Consider the following 22,352-nt stretch of genomic DNA (forward strand, 5'->3'; position numbering starts at 1 on the left):
AATATCTTGAGGGAGATACTGTAAGACTACACGAATATCCTTTTTTCTCCTCAAACTTTTGCCCACTGATTTTAGCATCTGTTGCTAGATCTTGCCTGCAGTATTTATTACTGTATGACAATAATTATAGATGATTTTAAAATGCAACAGTAGAGCTTCCGGGGGGATGGGGAGTGGATCAACATGGGGCAAGGAAACGCTGCTAGTAAGATCTCCCATTCAAGAAGTTAATAGGGAGGAAAAGCGGCAGGTCCCAGTGAGAACTGGGACATGAAGATTAACAGACGACTCCAGCAAACTACCCAAAGAAGAAAGTTGCCATAAAAGAGGACTTGGCACTGGAAGGGATCATGCTCAGCGAAATAAGGGATTGGGGCCAAAATGAGGGGGCTGCAATTGTATGGGGGATATAAAAATAAAATTTGTTATATAAAAAAAAAAGGACTAGAAGGTAGGAAAGCTCAGAACCCTGCTACCCTCCCCCACCCACAAAGTTGGCACTCTCCGACCAACAGAAAGGAGGAAAAAAAAAAACAAAAAAAAACCTAAAACAACCAACAAGAACAAACTATGCATCAAGCAGAACTGTGAGTGGAAAGGAACTATTTCAGCCACCACACCCCGTGAACTGGAGCTGTGGCAGGATTCGCCTCTGAGGTGAGTGAACTGCTCCAGGCATCATTAGAGAAAAACGAATTCTCCCAGAGACCTACACACAGCCCCAGGCCAGCCAGTAAGCTTGTGAGGAAAAGCAGCGTGCTTGAAAAGCAAACACAGATCACGGCTGCGCAGGTCCCCACGCCTGTGACCTAGGCTTGTGGGGAGACGCGCTGGGGCCCTCATGGAGGTGAATGTCCCTCACTGAGTAATCAGAAACAGGGTGCCCGGACATGGGAGCAGAGTGCAAAAGGCACCATCCCTTTTATTATCGAAGCAAAAAAAATCAAGTACTTGGGAATAAATCTAATAAAAGAGGTAAAGTACCTATACAAAAAAAAATATATAAAACACTGTTAAAAGAAATAGAAGAAGACACAAAGAAATGGAAAGACATCCCCTGCTCATGGATTGGAAGAATAAACATTATTAAAATGGCCATCCTACCAAAAGCAATATACAGATTCAATGCTATTCTAATCAAAATTTCAATGTCATTCTTCAAAGAAATAGAACAATTATTGATGAAATTCATATGGAATCACCAAAAACCCTGAATAGCCAAAGCTCTCCTGAAAAAAAAGATAAGAGAATGGAGGCAGCACACGCCCAGATTTCTATCTATACTACAAAGCCGTAATCATCAAAACTGCATGGTATTGGACCAAGAACAGACACACAGACCAATGGAATCAAATAGAAAATCAAGAAATAAACCCACAGATTTATGGTCAACTAATCTTTGACAAAGGAGCAAAGACTATGCATTGGAGCAAAGAAAGTTTGTTCAATAAATGGTGCTGGGAAAACTGGGTCCCTACATGCAAAAGAATGAAGCTTGACCACTACCTCACATCATACACAAAAACCAACTCAAAATGGATTAAAGAACTAGACATAAGACCTGAAACCATAAAATACATAGAAGGAAATATAGGTGAAACACTACGTGATCTGCACATCAAAGACATCTTTACAGACACATCACCCAAAGCAGTGATAGTGAAGGCAAAGATAAACAGCTGGGACTGCATCAAATTAAAGAGCTTCTGCACAGCAAAAGAGACAATAACAAAAACAAAGAGAAACCCCACCAACTGGGAGAACATTTTTGCACACAACACTAATGATAAAGGACTGATCACAAAAATCTGCAAAGAGCTGATGAGACTCAACAACAACAAAGAAAATAATCCAGTCAAAAAATGGGCAGAAGAGCTAAAAAGAAACTTCTCTGAAGAGGAAATGCAAATGGCCAACAGGCATATGAAAACATGTTCAACATCACTTGTAATCAGGGAAATGCAAATCAAAACTACCATGAGATACCATCTTACACCAGTGAATGGCACATATTAAAAAAACTAGCAACAGCAAATATTGGCGAGGTTGTGGAGAAAAACCTACACTGTTTGTGATAGGATCCTACACTGTTGGTGGGAGTGCAAACTGGTCCAACCACTATGGAGAGCTGTGTGGAGATTTCTGGACCTACTAAACATAGAGCTTCCATATGATCCAGCAATTCCACTCCTAGGTATTTACCCAAAGGACACAGAAACATCAATTCCAAAGAGCCACCTGCACCCCTATGTTTATAGCAGCTCTGTTTACAATAGCTAAGCTATGGAAACAACCCAAAAGCCCAAAAATAAATGCCTGGATCAAGAAGATGTGGTATATATACACCATGGAATATTACTCAGCATTCAAAAAAGGTAAACACATGCAATTTGCAGCAACATGGATGGTGCTGGAAGGGATCATGCTCAGTGAAATAAGCCAGAAAGAAAAAGAAAAATACCGGATGGTCTCATTCATAGCAGGAATCTAGAAAACTTAAATAAGGGACCAGGATAAAGAATAACTATAAGAAAGAAAATATCAAAATCAACAAAAAACTATGAACCAGAGACACTCTATGGGGTGTGGGGGGCAGAGAAGGGGGGGATTGGGGTCAAAATATGGGGGTTGTAATTGTATGGGGAATATAAAAATAAAATTTATTTAAAAAAGAAATAAATCTATTGAAAATGCAAAAAAATTAAGTTAAATAATCTAAAAAAATTCATAATAAAAAAGAAAAAAGAAATAGAAGAAAATACAAAGAAATGTAAATTATTCATTGTTCATGAACAGAAAGAAGCAACATTTTCAAAATGTCCATCTTAACTAAAGAAATCTATACAGTGAAGTAAATCCAATAAAAATCTCAATGGCATTTTTCAAAATGTAGAACATATATTACTGAAATTCATATGGAAATACAACAAACCCTGGATAGACAAAATGTTCATCATTAAAACGGGAAACAATGGAGGCATCACAATTCGGGACTTAAAGTATACCATAAAGACATAGAAATTAAAACAGCACAGTACTGGGTAAAGGAGAGATAGAGATAGAAAGAGAGAGAGAGAGAGAGAGAGAGAGAGAGAGAGACCAGTGGAATAGAGATGAATGTCCAGAAATGAAACTATACATTTATGGACAACTAACCTACAGTACAGGAGTGAGGGATATACACTGGAGCAAAAAAACTGAAATTATACATTGTCTCACACCATTCATGAAAATCAACTCAAAATGGATGAATAACATAGATGTGAGATCTGAAACCATAAATTATAAAAGCAACAGAAGAGAAACACTCCATGCACAAATTCCAAAAATATCTTTCAAGAAGCAAGGAATACAAAGGAGAATATAAAATTTGGGGCTCCATCAAGCAAAATTCTTCTGTAGACACATAAGACAGTAACCAAAATGAAGAGACAACCTACTGAATGAGAGAAAATATTTGCACATGACAAATCTGACAAGGAACTATAGAGATCTACAGAGAGATTATATACTAAACGTGTAACCCAATCAAAAAATCAACAGAAAAGCGAAGTAGACACTCCTCCATGAAGACATGCAGTTGGCCAATAGAACTATGAAAATATGTTCATCACCACTTACCATCAGGGAAACGCAGAACAAAAACATGAGATACCATCTCATACCTGTGAAAATGACCATAATATAAACACCAAAATTATCAAGTGCTAGAGACGGTGTGGGGAAAAGGAAACTCTTACACTGCTGGTGGAATGTACACTGGTCCAGATGCTATGTTTACCATGTTGAAGTTCCTCAAAACACTAAAATAGGATGTGCCCTATAACTCAGCAATTTTACTCTTAGAAACTAACCAAAGAACATAAAAAACACAAAATCAAAAGGGAACCTGAACTCCTATGTTTATTGTAGGATATTTACAATAGTCGACATATGGAAACAACATCAAATTCCCAAAACAGATGAATGGACAAAGATATGGCATGAACTCAGTGATTAAAAATATAAACTCATGACATTTCTGACAACATAGATGGAGCCGAAGGGATAAGTCAAAATAAGTAAAATAAGTCAAAAGGAGAATGATAAATACCAGGCAGCTTCAATTATATGTGGAATATAGAGTCCCAAACAAAAAGTCAGATAAACAAAATCTTGAAAACTGACCATATATCTGGGGCATTCAGAAGGGGTGAAGGAGAAGAAGAGGTGAAAACAGGAGGGGGAAAAGCACACTAAACTATGAATGAGGCTCCAGAAGGGGGATGTGGTGTGGCTGGAGCAGATGGGGCATTAAGATGAAAAAGTAATTCATCCTCTAAACGTATGCTCACCATTTGCTGTAAGTCTTTGTGGTAATTTTCTACATTCTTTTAATTACATGTTAATTCAACATTCATTCTTTTTGTTACTGTTCTTTCCGGCTTTCCCTCAAGTTTCTTTTCAGCATAAATTTGAGATTATAAGGGCCCATTCTGAACATGTATCTGTGTATGTTTCTATAAAATAAAATTATTTGCAAATGAATATATACATATATGTACAAAATACTTTAAATATTTGATTTTGTTTTCAGCAAAACATGTCAACAAATTTCATTTAATTCTTACAACAGTCGTCTAAAATGATATTTCCTAACCCACATTATTTCAGAAATAAGGAAATTGAGGTTGTGTGAGAACACATTTTTAAAAGTTCACAAAAATGCTGTTAAATCTTACCACACAATTTCTTGAGTTAGACACAAATGGAAATATGCAACATGTACTGCAGCTTTGTCTTCTATTTATCAAAAAGTACATCTGAAATATGGACAACATATGCTATTTTCTTATGATCTAATAAATTACTTGAAAGGAAAAATTTTTAAGATGTCCGGATCAGAGTATAATACACTGCACAGGTGAGTGATTCAAAGTGAATAGCGGTGAGAGGTATCGCTCCTACTTGAGAACAAAGGGAAATATCAGATGTGAAATAGGAATCAGAAATAAATGAAAGAAATTCACATTTGATACTATTTTCTGCAAAAAAGAAGATGAGAGTAGAATACACATATATATGGTATATATTCCCAGGAAGACCCCCTGGCACAGGCATCACACTGGATTTGCCTCAGAAGCACAACATAGAGACTGAAGCTGCCTGTGGAGCCCTTCAGAGCCTAGCTGGAGCAGAGAAGCTCATCACACACTCTTCCTGGTCCTCAAGGACTGATGTTAACTCACTTACATGTAGGATGGCCTTTCAGTAACAGCTGATACTACAGTCAAAGTGAATAGAAGTGAGGAGAGTTATAATAAACTACACTGGTTTGGTTTTTTCCTGGCATTTCTTGTTATATTAGTTTCAGACAACTGTATTCAAAAATTCTATGCCATTAATTTCCTGGTAACTAAGAGAAGTGATGTTTTGTAGGAAAACTGGTGACCCTAATTCCATGACAGACAGGAATTTAAGTTCTCTCATAGCTATGCTTTCATCAAAAAAGATGATAGAATCCCATATATAATTGTGATATATAAAGTATGATAATGATAATAACTAACTCATCAACCATTTTTTATGAAAAAATAAGAAGGGGGGTTGTTTCCTTTAGAGCTAAGAAAGCAGTCCTACATTTAGCAACATCAAAAGGGTTCAATTATAGACATGACAATTACTCAGTAACGTATTTTTTCCATTCCCATCAATTTTATCCACCTTACTAATTCATATTTGAAGAAGTAGATGTATAGCATGATATGGAAACATTTTGCATTGTAATATAATATATAATTGAAATTTTGTTTTACTGTATTGATAATTATCTGTGATTATAAGGTCATATTAAGTCATTGTAATTATTAAAATATATCTCTTGGTGAAGAGTAGTACATGTGATAATCATGTTAGTTTGGAATAAGGGAGGCTTTGTGTACACTGAGCTGAAGAAGAAAGGATATGAAGGAGGAGAATAAAACAATGTGCTAGAGAGCCCACTGCCTATTAACATCTTTATTGTCAGGAAAAGAGTTTAATGTAGTGAACACAAAAGATGACACACTCAAAACTGAAAAGCATTGTTATCTTATTTCCTCAGTTTGTTTGCCATAGGACTAGCAGGACATGACTTTTAACTACAACAAGCAAAAAAAATTGATATGATATATGTCATCTGAGAAAAATTATTCAAAAAAATCCATATGGCTTCATTAAGTGAATAGTAATATCTAAATCTTTCTGATTTCAGATTGCAATAAGTTTGGGCAAGTAGGAAAACCACAAGGGAAAAGCTGTTAAAGATCAGAAAGAACAAAAAGTTCAATAAATTGAGTTATATAAATTGAATAAGAGAAATTGAAGTCCAAGAGGAAATTCCATGATGCAAAATAAAAAACAAGTTTTATTCTTATTTTGTCAATTAAACCCAATTTCTGATTATTTGTCTCTAATGTCTAAAATTCTTGAACCTGAGGACAATTGTCTTTTTGTAGTTTTCTTTACAATGAATGTTGTCAAGGCACCCTTTATATCTTTGTTCCTCAGACTGTAGATGAAGGGGTTCAGCATGGGTGTGACCACAGTATACATCACCGAGGCTATTGCACTTGAGCGTGAGCTACGGGGAGCAGCAGAGCTAAGGTACACTCCAAGGCTTGTACAATAAAATAAGGAGACAACTGAGAGGTGAGATGCACAGGTGGAAAATGCTTTATATTTGCCCTGAGCAGATGAGATTCTATGGATGGAGGAAACTATCTTAGAGTAAGAGAAAAGGATACCAAAGAGGGAACCACCACCCAGTAAGATAGACACAAAATATATTACCACATTATTGAGAAAGGTATCAGAACATGCCTGTTTGACAATCTGATTGAGTTCACAGAAAAAATGTGGGATTTCCAAATTTGTACAGAAGGACAGCCGTAATAACATTAAGCTTTGTATTAAGGAACACAGACCACTGATGATCCAGGACACCAGAACCAACAGCCCACACAGCTGGGGGTTCATGATGACTGTGTAGTGCAGGGGGTGGCAGATGGCCACAAAGCGGTCATAGGCCATTACAGTCAAGAGAAAGATGTCCAACCCTGCAAACAGTATGAAAAAATGTACCTGCGTGATGCATCCTTTGTAGGTTATGGCTTTGCTTTCTGTCTGGATGTTCACCAGCATCTTTGGGACGGTGGTGGAGGTGAAACAGATGTCAGCAAAGGACAAGTTAGAGAGGAAGAAGTACATGGGTGTCTGGAGGTGGATGTCTGAGCTGATGACCAGGATGATGAGCAGGTTTCCAATCACAGTGATCAGGTACATGGTGAGGAAAAGCCCCAATATGAGGGGCTGGAGTTCTGCTGCCTCTGAAAATCTCAGGAGAAGAAATTCCGAAATTTGTGTATCATTGACTGGTTTCATGTAGTGCAGGTGACTTGCAGGAAAAAGGAAAATGGCAAGACTTATTTTCACAAACTTCTGCTATTAATGTACGAAATGCCTCCATTTATATTTTTGTAAGAACTTTATTATAATGTGTATGGTTTCCTTTTGGGGATCCTCAGTATGCCTCTGATACAGAATTTTTGTACCAATCATTTGTTTTTTCCCTGTGGATCTTGTGCTATATGGTTTTGCTAATAGATTATTTTATATCTGCAATACAAATTGAATGCTGACTTTGTTTTAAGCACTATCTAGGCAATGAGTTTAGGGCATTGTAAAACAAAATTCTAATTCAATGGTGGGAAAAGGATGTACAAGCACACAATAAAATTATGTAACATTCTACAAGTTGGCACGTGATATGAAGAGTAGGAAGCCAAATATACATTAAAAAAAAGGGTGAAAAGAGGATTTAGTTTTTCTTGGGTATTTAGATAAGACTTGTTGACCTGTAGATATGCCACATTTGAACAAAGACCTCAGGTCAGAGAGAGAAGGGGGATGCAAGTTTTTGTTGGGATGTGTGTCCAACAGAGGGAACAGCCAGGGAAAATACCTGAAAGATGGTTGTTTCAAACACTCAAGTCAAAAAATGTGAAGCCACCTGCACAACAAAAGAAACCATCAATAAAACAAAAAGACATACTACTGAATGGGGGGGAAGGGAGAGAAACAGGAGGAGGAGGAGGAGCAATGGAGAAGAGGAGAGGAGATTGAAAAAGAGGGAGAGAGGAGAGAGAGATAAATTAAATGAAAAAAGAGGAAAAAGGTTTTAATAATCTAGGCGGTTCCTCAGAGACTGGGGTCTGCTGGACTTTTCAACCCTGATTATACTTCCCTGATACCCAACAAAAGGAAAAAGAATAAAAACAAATTGTCAAGTTAATAAATGGTGATATTTTTATCATCTACTTATGATAAACACCTTACATATTCTAAACCCAAGAGAAAATGGGCTGTGTTTCTGGGTGTCAGCACGAGTGAGATTTGGGCAGGTCTTTCTGTGGTGAAGTCTGTCCTGTGCATTGTAAGATATTTGGTGCATCCAGGTCTCCCCTGCCCTTGTTGTGAGCGTGTAATGTCTGTGGACATTTCTGTGCCTCTGGAGGACAAAGTTGCCCACTTAGAAACTCTCTTTGAACTTAATATCCACATATTTTCTGAACATTGCTATAACAACAATTTAGTGATGATAACAATTTAATGATATAAAAATGTTCAACATTGTATTTCACACTGTGAAATATTACACAGCCATTGAAGTATTTAATCAAGCACTAAAAAAACAGGTATTTCTTGCCTTAGGGTAAAGGTAAACCATCTCTTAGATGACAACAGGTAAGTGTTCTTGGCCTCATTTCTCTCTCCTGATGGTCTAGTGGGTTGCTGTGCTCACCTGGACTAGATCTCTGTGAAGGTCTTGTGTGGAGATCTGAATTCCCTATTGGATGGAAGTGATAGAGACCTGAGCTCTATACCCAGATAAGACAGTGGGGAGGAGTGAACCATCTGTCCCCTAACCAACACAAACACACACACAACAAAAGCATGCCCCTTTCAGTCCAAGGTTATATATGCTGGGAGTTGGCTTATGTGTTTACAAATCACTCGCTGTATCTGCTCATTAGTCACATTTCCTCTTGTTACTCCAACCTCTATGCACACAATTCCCCTGTGGAAATTCATTCTGGACAGCAATAGGAGGTTTCCATATCCCCAAAAGGTCAGGTTAGAAATCAAATTAATTCCATTTTTTTCATTCCTTTATGAAATTGCCTTCTTTTTAGATCTCTTAATTTCCTAGTGCATTTCTCTCTTCTGGGTTAAAATTTTCTAACCAAGTCCAAGACTGAGGAATGTGTCTCGATTAGGTCCCTCTTGTCTTCAAAGCTTTGGCTCATGCTGGCAACATTATTCCTGGTATTCAGACAGTTGCTGTCATGATTCACAACAAGGAATAAACCCGAGCTCTTGTGATAATAGAACACTCCACTGATCTCATAAGCTTCATGACCCATGCTTAAAAGATGAGAAACTTCTTACTTCTGTCACATTAATAGCTGTAATTAAGCCCCTCATTATAGTGTTTATCAATTATATATTACATAGGTTGATTTGTCCAACTATAACCAGACATTAGAATTGTATAAGGACTCTGTGATTTAATTTTTAAGGACATACATTCCCTGTGAAGCACATTCCCTGTGAAGCACATTCCCTGAAGTACTCTATCCTCAATGGCAGACTGGGGTCTTGGAGGGGTTTAGTCATCAGCCCAAAGTTAAATCCATCAAAGTGAAGGCCCCTAATTGCAGTTCTATGAGGATACTTCCAGGACTTAAAGTTTGGCCAGTGCTTCTCAACCAGAAATGTTTTTTTCTTTTTTTCCTGTGGGGAATATTTGACAGTGGTTGATTGGCTACTGTTGAACACCTACAATCCATAGGTCACTGGCTCCCCAGATCCCAAACTCTTTTATTCTGTCACAACTCTCAAGAGTTAGAAGGTGAAAAAAACAAACAAACAAACAAACGAAACTATGTAGACCAGAAATGACCCTACTACAAATGCATGATCTGTGGCATCAGATACTGCAAGCCAGGGATTTTAACGTCTCGAGCATTCCAGCATTTCTAACAAGTTCCTGGGGATGTAAGTGCTGCAGTTCCTGGTCTGTGGACCACTCTTTGAGCAGTAAATCTATGCTCCTGTGTCAGAGTCAGGTTAATAGTTTCAGGCCTTCTATACAAAAGCCATTTTTGCATGTAATTTTGAACGAAGAGTGTATTTGCTCACATCAGTGGGAGATTCTTTGTTTATTATCTTTTAGATAACAGTCCTTGAGTGACAAAAATTAATGCTGTCGTAGAAATTCTGGCATTTCACCCAGGCAGAGGAAGAACAAGGAATGGTGAGGTCAGGAAAAGCTTTATTACTCATGCATGAGGTCCCAGACTTGGGTAGCCCTGTAAGGTCTGAGTAAGGGTTTAAAGACAAAGGGTTCCTTTTATACATAATTGTCTTCATATTTGTTACATTGATAGCATTGTTTTTCAGCTGGCACACCATTTGCAGCAAAGTCCCCAGACAAGGAAGGGGAGGACAGGCAAAGGGGGAAAGATACAGACATCAGGAGATGCCCTTGGAGAGACAGACCAGCTTGACTGGCTACTGTATCCTTTTGAAATGCACCTTTGCTTAGATAGGAGTGTTGAGGCCCTGGCCAAGAATCTTTTTTTTTTTTTAAGATTATTTGTTTATACATGCATTGAGTACAGTCAGAGGCACGGGAGGGTGAAAGAATTCGCCAGAGCCAGAGCGGAGAGAGCAGAACAGGCAGAGTGACAAAGTACACTGCTGAGGGGGAGCAGTGGTAGGCAGGAGATATCTTCGTGCCATGTAGCTTCGCAGCCCAGCGCTGAACCACTGCTCCACCAGGGCAGGCCCCTGGCCAAGAATATTTAAAGGGAAAGAGCTGTAAGTAAGCAAACTTGTTAATTATGCCTGCATTGGAGTGTTCATTTCACCTGGGCTGGAAGGTCTGCTGGAATCTTTATTATATTTATTTTCTCAATAATGTATTTTCTCATCAATAGCTTCATGAAAAGAAAACTGTAGCAGGCACAATAAAAGTCCCAAAATATGAGCAAATCTTAACCCCCAAAACTTTGTATATGACTTTTCTAGCAATGAAAGATTAAGTAGATGGCATAAGACTGCTAGTATTTAAACAAGAAGGTAAGATTAACTCATGGAATCCTTTAATAGATTCATCCCAGCAACATGAACTTTCTTTAGCTGATCATTGTTTTTTTTTAGAGGAAATATTTCCATCAAAAGGAGGAAATGAGGGCCTCCCCGGTGGCGCAGTGGTTGAGCGCTGGGTTGCGTAGCTGCCCGCGGCCTCTGCGGCGCCGGTTCGATCCCCGGCTGCTCTCCAGCCACTGGAGGAGGGTCCCACATGGCGCGCAGACCTCTCCTGCCGCCCGCTGCTCCCCTCAGCAGTGTGCTTAGGTCCTGCCTGCTCTGTTCCCCGCTCTGGCTCTGGTGAATTCTCTCGCCCTCCCATGTACCCAGTGCATATATAAACAAACCATCAAACAAACAAACAAATAAATAAATAAATAACATGCCTCTATAAAAAAAATTAAAAAAAAAACAAAAGGAGGAAATGAGAAGGAATATGAAACATATTGAGGTTATTGGAGAATGGGTAACTAAATCAGGTCTGGCAAGCTGCTCAGCATTACTCCCCAGGTGTGCCCAGGCTTGTTCAAGCACATCCATCTCTGGAAACCAGCTGAAACAAAGTTGGCCTGCCACAACTATGAGGGATGAAGCTCAAGTAATCAATGCTCAATTAACTCTTCATATGGGTATTATTTGATGTGGTATTGGAAATGTGAGCAGGGTCCTTGAGTTATCTCTGGAAAATTTTTAGAGTTCCCCTTTTCAATGGAATAAAGACCTTTGCATGACACAAGCAAGCAAGGTTACAATTAAAAAAAAAAACAGGTTTATTAGGGAAAGAAGGGAAAAGAGAGTCACCTGTGTAGTCACAGGTGGGCAGGAAAGGTGCATCTTGCCAGTTCAGAAATTGTACTGATACAGTGGTCTTCTTTTGGGGAGGGGCTCATTCCTTTGTGGAATTATTATCTAATGTTAAGTTAATTACTTCTAGAGTGTGACTAGGTTGATTTGTAAGAACCAGTGAAATCTACAATGGCCCTCTATCTTCCTATCCCCACTTTGGCTCTGCACCTCCAGATGCTTTTTAAAGCAGTCTGACACAAGCTATAGCAGTTGGCCCTGAGGATTTTTCACTTCTATAACTGATTTAACTACTGAACAGGCAAAGAAACCTCTAAGCAAATGGTTGCAAAAGTCCCCTGAGAAAAAGCACCCCAGTCCAGGTGCAATTAATATTCCAATGCAGGCATAATTAACAAGTGCTTACTTGCAAGTCTTTTCTTGGAAAATTCCTGGCCAGGTCTCAGTACTCCTATCTAAACAAAGTTGCAGCCGGGGATCGAACCGGCGCTGCAGAGGCTGCGGGCAGCTTCGCAACCCAGCGCTCAACCACTGCGCCACCGGGGAGGCCCTAGTGTGGACATATTTTATGTAAGCAGTGATAATCTAATATAGATGGTTATTCAATGAAATTTGAAGAGGTGAAGCCAACGCATGGAATTGCCCTCTACCTGCAATTTCTCCTTTAAGCACAACTATAAAAGTCATCCTGATTCACAAGTCTCCACAGTTCATTGCAGCATGGCTGGATTGACCCACTCACTTCTCTCCCTAAGGAGGGTGCTCTGTTACTCACTATGTTTCCAAGTAGGAAGAGGTGAGGAGAGTCTTAGACACAGCAGACAGAGTTTTAGGGAAGGCATATGCTCTAGTGCACCCAGACTAATACAAGGGGCTTCAGCAATGGGTGCGAAACAATACAGTGCTTCCTGCCTGCATCCAGACAAAAGGCTCAGTGCCAGCATTGATCTGGTTATAGAGTAAGTGACAGTATGGCACCCCCACTCCATGATTTTCTCCTGAAGACAGAAGGAAATCTGCTGCCAAACATCCAAGTGCCATGATACTGAGATGGGGATTGGAAAGCAGGTTGCAGGCATGGAGAAGAGTTTTGGGATGATAGCAAAGAATGGTAAAGGGTGATCAGCACTGTGCCTCCCCCTAAGACTTGCAAGGCATTTGGGCTCCCACTTGCCACAGTCCTTCCCCCACCATCACCACTGTTCACTCTTGAAGGCTTCTTAGACTCTGTGATAAGGAAAGTGGTCATCATAAGGCATGGAGAGAGTGAGGAAGTGACAGGTGAGGGAAAGTTGTAGAACATTCTCACCTGAATTTTGATGGAGAGTGAATGAAGCATGGGCAGATATGGATATGTGAGGTTGTTCTTGCCAATTCCTAGTTATGTAAATGATGGAGAAGTCAATAACAATTGAAAATATAAAATAAAATAATACTGAGCTTTATTTTAAGCCTCTCTATTGATGTGTCAACTTTCCTTGGGTATGGATATTTCCTATTGAAAACCTACACTTGATATTGTTAAGGAGAAAGGATGTCCTGTGCAAACTCCATACAAGTTTTGTGGACACCACCCCCACTCCAATGAAACACTGGGAACTACTGGGGCCTCCCTGGTGGTGTAATGGGTTAAGCACCATGCTATGAAGCAATCTTCAGCCTCTGCAGCACGAGTTCAATCCCTGGCTGGCCAGGAAGCAACACACATGGTGAGACAGACCTCTCCTGTCTTGCCTGCTGCTCCCCTCAGCAGTGTATTTCAGTCAGTCTGCCTATTCTGTTCCCCACTCTGTCCCTGGTGAATCTTCTTACTGCCTCCCACATCTCCAGTTCTTGTATACATTAATAAATCTTAAAAAAAAAAACACACTGGGAATGACAAATCCCATGATTACCGAAGGGAGAGTTGCAAGGACCTGAGGGTGGAATTTAGCAGCCATTTTCTCTGTTTGTGTATTTAACCAGCCATGTGAGTGGCTCTCATTCTCTCATGGTCAGGTGGTGCTTGGTCTCAGTGGGTGATTTGGGATTCCAGGTCAGCGGAATGGGTAGGACACATTTAAGAATTTATCTCCCTCCTTTTCTCCCTGAGTTAGTCATTTCCTCATTCCTCCTTTCTTTGTTAATAAACCTTTGATTAACCTTTTGTGTGTGGCTGCAGTTAAAGTCCCCTTTAAGTGTGCGGGTGAGGATCCACAGTCAAGCAACTTGTTTTATATCGGGGTTGCCCTATAACAGTGGAACTGAAATTTTGAATCAGATTGGAGATTTTTTACCCCATTATATGGTACAATGAATTCTTCAATGCATAAGTATAAACATGATTAACTGTAATGCTCCTGAGGCATTAAGATTAGAAAAGCAACCCATTATAAAAATAATGGTCACTCATTCCATTTTAAATTTTTGTATTTCTACATTATTTTATTATATATGAATCCAAACATTCACTCTTTTTTTCTGTCATCTTCACCCTTCTCATAGGTTAAGCTCAACATGAAAAAATAAATCAGAAAAGCACCTCTGTGCATACATACATACACCTGTATACATGCTATGCATATACCTCTGTGTGTGCCTGTTTGAAAGAAAAATGTGTTCAGACATATATGTGCACACAACATTCACACTTGGACCAAAGCTGAGCCACTGAAGTCCAAAATCTTCCCACAAGTAGAATACATGTTCTGGTGAGGACCCAATGGATAGGGACACAAGGGCCAGGCAAGTCTGGAAGAAAAATTAAAAAAAATGAAAATGAAGGTAAAGGCTGCCATTCTCAGCCTCTCCACTTATCTCTCACCAATATATCTATTAAAATTGCTAAAAGAAATAAGAGAAAACCCAACAAATGGAAATTATTCCCTGCTCATAGAAAGGAATAATTTGGAAGAATTTTTATTTATTTATTTATTTATTTATTTTGCTAGCAGAGTGTCTCCAAGATGGCCACTTGGGGAAGGAGGCATGTTGGCCTAGGCAGCACCAGAGGCAGCACTCAAGACAGGGTGAGATTATTGGTCACAGACTGGCACACAGTGCATGAGATCTACAATGGGGAAAACATCCTAGACCAGTTTGAATAAGAGCTGGAGAAGGCCCTGGAAGCCCCGTATAAGTACATCATCATCCAGTTCACCTGCATCAACAACGAGACCATCCACTGGCTGGATCACCATGGGCAACTGCTTGCACAAGACCACCATGCTGGTGGGCTCTGCCTGCCTCTACACCCCATTGGTGCTGCCCTTTGATTATTCCTACTACACTTCCCTGCCTGCTGGCATGTTGAGCCTGGCGTGCTATAGCCTGGCTATAGCCATAGCCATCTTCTATGGCTATTCCTGGCAGTTCAACCCTTACTGCAAGTAATAGGTGGAGTAGGATGCCTATAAACTGTCCTGCTTACCCCTGCCTGCACATACTCATTTCCACCACCCTAGTGGAGCTGGTCCCAAAGAACGACTTGCACAGAAAGAGACTGCCCTACAGGATATCACTGGCCACCCTGGTGTACAGTGTAAAGAAGATTTATGAACTCTGCTTCCTATGATTTCAGTAGAACATGGAGAGAAGCAAACAACCCAGCCATGATAGAGAACAGAGTATTCAGATTGCCCTAGTAACATTTTTCTCCCTGAGTGAGCAGAGCCTGGGAGGGTGTTTAATACTTGTCAGTGTGCTATGCTGTACTAAACCTAATGAATAAACTTAATGAATAATTTTTAGCACTTAATAATTTTAGCACACTATGATGCATTAAATTTAATGAAGAAAGCTGATGAATAATTTTTAGCACAAAATGAATTTTTATATGGGCATATTTATATTTCTCAAAAAAACATTGTTTATCTGAAATCCAAATTAAACTTGGTAGCCTATATTTTGATTTGTTAATTGGACAGTCTCACTTTGGTGTGTCTGGGAATTTTCTGATGTCAGGTTTACTCTTTTGTGGTTGTGACATGTCAATAGTTTTCCAAAAGTTTCCTTACTCTGCAAGTTATTGCCAAAGTGTTCCTAACATGAACAAAGATAGAGCAGATGAGGAAAAATAATAATATTTGTTATTAAAAAAAAACAAACAGATCACGAGTGTACCAAGGGTTTCCTCAACTCATTACACTAAGATATGGGTTTCTGTAACCCGTACAGTTCTGAAATGTGGACGTTTGACTGGGCAGTGGAACCTGGATGGAATCAGCACTACTGAGGGTGTGTGATCATGCTTCAACAGGGGGGAGGGTCTTTAAATATATTGTTTAAGTGTACCATTCAGAGGCAAACAGAAGCTATTGAACATTAAAATTTTGAGAATTTCAAAAAAGAATCAATATTGTCAAAATCTCCATTTTAGCAAATGAAATTGATGGATTCAATGTAATTCCAATTGAAATCTCAATGGCATTCTTTAAAATATATATTGTCTTTATTACTGAAACTCATATGGAAACACAAACATACCTGAATAGTCAAAGCTCTCTTAACAAAAAAAAGGGGAACAATGGAACTTCAAACAATACCATGAAGACATAATACTTAAAACAGCACAGTGCTTGAACAAAAGTAGACACATAGACCACTGGAATAGAACTGAATGTCCAGCAATAAACTATGTATTCATGGACAAGTAATCTATAGTCATGTTGTGGAGTGTACACAATGGAACAAAGAATACCTCCTCAGTAAATGGTGTTGGAATAACTAGATTTCAACAAGCAAAAGAATAACATTAGAGAACTGTCTCACACCATACATGAAAATCAACTCATAGTGGGTAGAAGACTTACATGTAAGATCTGAAACCATAAAATACATAGAAAAGACACAGGCAAAAACTCCATACCATAAACTTCAGAAATCTCTTCAAGGACTTGCAGCTCAAGTGAGAAGGAATGCAGAGGAGAATATAGAATACTGGGACTCCATCAAACTAAAATCTTTCAATATAGCACAAAAGACAGCAACCAAAATTAATAGACAACTTAAGAAATATATGTGCACATTGTAAATTTGACAAGGAACTTATATCAGAGATCTACAGAAAGCTTATATGCTAACCATGTAACCCAATAATAAAATGGACAGAAGAGCTAACTAGGCACTGCTCCAAAGAAGACATGCAATTGGCCAAAAGACATACAAAAATATATTCATCATTTCTTAGTATCAGGGAAATGCAGAACAAAAGCACAATGAGATACCATTCTCACAAATGTGAGAATGACTGTAATAAAAATACCAAAATCAACAAGTGTTGGAGAGGGTGAGGGGAAAAATGAAGCTACTACACTGTTGGTAGGATGTATACTGGTCCAGATACTATGTTTAACTGTGTTGAATATCCTCAAGTCACTAAAAATGAATGTGTCATTTGACCTAGCAATTCCACTCCATGGAATCTACTCAATGAATAATAAAAACATTAACTCAAACTTGAATCTACACTCCTATGTTTATTGAAGAACTATTTACAATAGCCAATATATGGAAACAAACTCAATGTGCTAAACAGATGAATGGACTAAGATATGGCATGCACACAGTGATTCAAAATTTGTGACAACATAGATGGAGCTGAAGGGATTATGCTAAGTGAAATAAGCCTGGAGGAGAAAGATAAATACTGGATGGTTTTCCTTCTATGTGGGATATAGAGACCCAAAGAAGGTCAGATAAAGAAAATCTTAAAAGGTGACCATAGATCTGGGGTATCCAGGAGAAAGGAGGGATGGGGAGAGTGAAAACAGGAGGGGGAAGAGTTTCTTAAACTATGAGTGAGCCTCCCAAAGTGGGTTGTGGTGGACTAGAGGCAAAAGTGGAGACTGGGGTCTAAGGGAGGATTCCTGGGGCTGTGGAGGCGAGTATGGTGAAATAGCAGTACAATTGTTCAAGTGTAAACCTATATCCCTAAGACATATGCCATGATATAAATCAATATTAACTCAATAAATACAACAACATATATAAATAAATATGGAAAAAAAACTGACTACTATGAGGAATTAAGATGAAAAATTTAACCATCCTTTAAATCTATGTCCTTGTGTTTAAATTTCTATGTACTTTTAATTGCATGTAATACAATCATTCTTTTCAGTTCTATACTCTAAGTTTATCCTCAAGATTCTTTTCAACATAAAATATGAGATTATAGGGCCTCCCTGGTGGCACAAGATGTTAAGCACATTACTATGAATTTATCTGCAGCTTCTGTAGCACAGGTTCGAATCCCCGCCTGGCCAGGAAGCTACCCACATGGCACAGCAGACCTCTCCTGTCTCTCCCTCTGCTCCTCTCAACAGTGTATTCAGTCTGCCTGTTCTGTTCCCCACTCTGTCTCAGGTGAATACTCCACCCTCTGCACCTCTGGCCTTTACCCCAGTTCTTATATGCATAAATAAATAAATCTTTAAAAAATATATGAGATATATGAGTCTGTTGTATACATATATCTGTGCATGTTTATTCAAAATAAAAACATATGCAAATAAGTATACACATCTACATACATACAACTTTAACAGTAAACATTTATTTTTGTATTTAACAAAATATGTCCACCCAGTTCCTATTGTTTGCAATATTTATCTAAAGTGATATTTCCTATCCCATATTACCTTTAGAAATAAGGAATTTGAGGTATAGGAGCATAGATTTTTAAAAGTTCATAAAATAACATTAATTCTTATCACACACGTTGTTGAATTAGGTACAAATTGAAATATGAAACATGTACTCTAGCTTTGTCTGGCTTCTTCTATTCATCAAATAGTACATTTTAAATATGTGTAACTTACAGTATTCACATACACTCTAATAAATTACTTAGAAGAAGAAAAATTCTAAGGTGCCTGGATCAGAGTATGATACATGGACAGGAGACTGATTCAAAGTGAGAAGTGGTGAAAGCTATCACTTCTACTTGAGAACAGAGGGAAATATCAGATGTGAGACAGGAATCATAGAAATAAATGAAAGTAATTCACATTTGATACTATTTTTTCTGCAAAAATAGAAGATGAACATAGATACATAAATATGGTGAATTGAGCATATATTCCTGGGAGAGAACCTCTGGCAACAGGCATCACCCTGGACGAGCCTCAGAAGCACAATGTAGAGACTCAAGCTGCCTGTGGAGCCCTGCGGAGCCCTGATGGGTCAGAGAGGTCATCACACACTCTTCTTGGTCCTGAAACCCAGATACTAACTCACATGTAGGATGGCCTGTCAAGAGTGGCTAAGTGATACTACCGTCAAAGTGAATAGAAGTGAGGAGAGTTATAATAATCTGCACTTTTTTTTTTTTGGCATTTGTTGTTATACTTATTTCAGATGACTGTATTTAAAAATTCTAAGCAGTTAATTTCCAGGTAACTAGGAGTGTGGTGTTTTGCAGGAAAACTGGTGACACTGATTTCAAGACCAGACAGGAATTCAAGTTCTCTCATAGTCATCCTTTCATCATAAGGATGATAGACTACAAGCCTTCCTGATAGCACAGGGATTAATATCTCAGTGATATCAGGCTATTGCCAGCCATTGCAACATGAGTTTGATGCCCAGCCAGGTTGTTAACCCACATGGCACGGCAGACCTCTCCTGTCTCACCTGCTACTGCCCTCAGCAGTGTATCTCCCTCATTAGATCTGCCTGTTCTGTTCCCCACTCTGTCGTTGGTGAATCCTCCCACTCCTTTCACTCCAGTTCTTGTATGCATAAATAAATAAAATAAAGCTTAAAAAGATGATAGAATACCATTTATAACACATATGTATATAGATATATAAAGTATGGTAATAATAACACTAACTCATTCTTTTCTTATGAAAAAAAATATGAAGAGTGGGGCCTCCCTGATGGCACAGGTGGTTGGGTGCAGTGCTGTGAAGCTCTCCACAGCCTCTACAGTGCGGGTTCAATCCTGGTTGGCTGGGGAGATACCCACATGGCATGGCAGACCTCTCCTGTCTTGTCCACTGCTCCCCTCAGCAGTCTATTTCAGTCCGTCTGCCTGTTCTCTTCCCCATTCTGTCTCTGGTGAACCCTCTCACCCTCCTGAACATCTGGCCTATACCCTGGTTCTTGTATAAATAAATAAATCTTCTTAAAAATAATATGAAGAGGGGAGTTGTTTCATTAGAGCTAGCAAAGGAGTCCTAGATTTAGCAGCATCAGAAAATTTCAAGCAGGAACATGACATTAATGCAATAACGATATTTTTCAATTCCCATCACTATTAACTCTCTTATACACAGATATGAATCCTCAAAGGTAGATGTACTACATGAAATGGGAACATTTTGCAATGTGATATAATATGCAATTTAAATTTTGTTTTATCATGTTGAAGATTATGTGTGATTCTAAGGTCAAATTAGGTCAATATATGTATTAAAATGAGTGTTGGTGAAGACTCAAATGTGTGTATTGAAGTGAAGGAGGCTTGGCATACACTGAGTTGAAGGAGACAGAATCCTAAGGAGGAGAATAAAACCTAGTGTACTATGGAGCCCACTGTATGTTATCATTGTTGTCAGAGGGTGGTTAAATAGTGAAGAGAAAAGGGTGACACACTCAAAAGTGAAAAGTTTTGTTATCGTACTTCCTCTGTTATGAACTTGTATAAGTACCTTGGTCATCAGGTGTAGTTTGTCTGCAACAGGAGTAGCAGAACTTGATGAATTTTAATTACAACAAACAAAAAAGTATTTGGTATGTTACATGACATTGGGAGACATTATTCTTAGAAATCCATGTTGTCTCATTAAGTGAATGTGAATATCTATTTTTTTCTGGTTTAAGATTGGAATAAATTTGAGAAAGTAGGAAAACTACAAAGGAAAAATTGTGAAATATCAAAAAGAGTTAAAAGTTTAATAAAGTGAGTTATATAAAGAAAATAGAGAAATTGAGGTTCAAGAGGAAATTCATGATGTGAAAAAAAGAGCAAGTTCTACTTCTTTGATCAATTAAGTCCAATTTCTGACTATTAGTCTCCAATGTATAAAATTCTGGGTGCTTCTTCAGCCCTGGGACTATTATATTTTTGTAGTTTTCATTACAATGAATGTTGTCAGGGCCCTCTTTATGTCTTTGTTCCTCAGACTGTAGATGAAGGGGTTCAGCATGGGTGTGACCACACTGTACATCACCGAGGCTATTGTACTTGAGCGAGAGCTCTGGGAAGCAGCAGAGCTAAGGTACACTCCCAGGGCTGTGCAGTAAAATAAGAAGACAACTGAGAGGTGAGATGCACAGGTGGAAAATGCTTTATACTTGCCCTGATATGAAGAGATTCTATGGATGGAGGAAACTATCTTAGAGTAAGAGTAAAGGATACCAAAGAGGGGAACACCACCAAGTAAGATAGCATCAAAATATATTACCATGTTGTTGAGAAAGGTGTCAGAACAGGCCAGTTTGATCACCTGATTGAGGTCACAGAAAAAATGTGGGATTTCCACATTTGTACAGAAAGACAGCCTTAACAACAGTAAGGTTTGTATTAAAGAATAGACAGCACTGAGTATCCAGGAGACCAGAACCAGCAGTCCACACAGGTGGGCGTTCATGATGACCATGTAGTGCAGGGGGTGGCAGATGGCCACAAAGCGGTCATAGGCCATTGAGGTCAGGAGGAAGACATCTAATGCTGCAAACAATACGGAAAAAAACACCTGGGTAATGCAACCTTTATAGGTAATGACTTTGCTGTGTGTCTGGATATTCACCAGCATCTTAGGGATGGTGGTGGTGGTGAAACAGATGTCACCAAAGGACAGGTTGGAGAGGAAGAAGTACATGGGCGTCTGGAGGTGGGAGTCAGAGCTGACAGCCAGGATGATGAGCAGGTTTCCACACACAGTGATGAGGTACATGGTAAGGAAGAGTCCTAATATGAGGGTCTGCTGTTCTGCTTCCTCTGAAAATCTCAGCAGAAGAAATTCTGAAATTTGTGTATCATTGACAGATTTCATGTAGTACAGGTAACTTCCAGGAAAAAAGGGAAACAACAAGACTTATTTTCAAAAACTTATATTACTAACCAACCTGAAATGCCTCCATTTATCTTTGTTTAAGAATTTAATTATAATATTCTCAGTATGATTTCCTTTAGGGGCTTCTCAGTGACACCTTTGATATATAATTTTCCCCAGTCAAATTTTTAACCTGTAGGACCATGCATTAGATAGTTTTAATAATAAATTCTTTATTTCATGGATAGATTGATAAATAGAATTAGGCCTGTGATTTAGGCACTTTCTAGGCAATAGCCTAAGGCATTGTAATACAAACTTACAATTCAATGGTGGAAAATGAATACATCAGCAAACTAAAATTGTATAACATTTTAGGTGGTAACTGTTGTG

At 38.7% G+C, this 22,352-nt stretch overlaps 1 protein-coding gene across 1 annotated transcript; it reads right to left on the reverse strand.

Annotated features, from left to right (window-relative positions):
* Window positions 1-6,420: 6,420 nt before the first annotated feature.
* Window positions 6,421-21,959, reverse strand: LOC311181549 (uncharacterized protein; the record flags this gene model as incomplete). Its single annotated transcript, XM_084249999.1, has 2 exons — window positions 6,421-7,461; window positions 21,045-21,959. 2 exons carry the CDS (start codon window positions 21,957-21,959, stop codon window positions 6,421-6,423), a joined length of 1,956 nt encoding a protein of 651 aa, XP_084106125.1.
* Window positions 21,960-22,352: the final 393 nt, after the last annotated feature.

This window comes from Talpa europaea (assembly GCF_964194135.1).
Source record: "Talpa europaea genome assembly, chromosome: 12".
NCBI classification, from domain to species: Eukaryota; Metazoa; Chordata; class Mammalia; order Eulipotyphla; family Talpidae; genus Talpa; species Talpa europaea.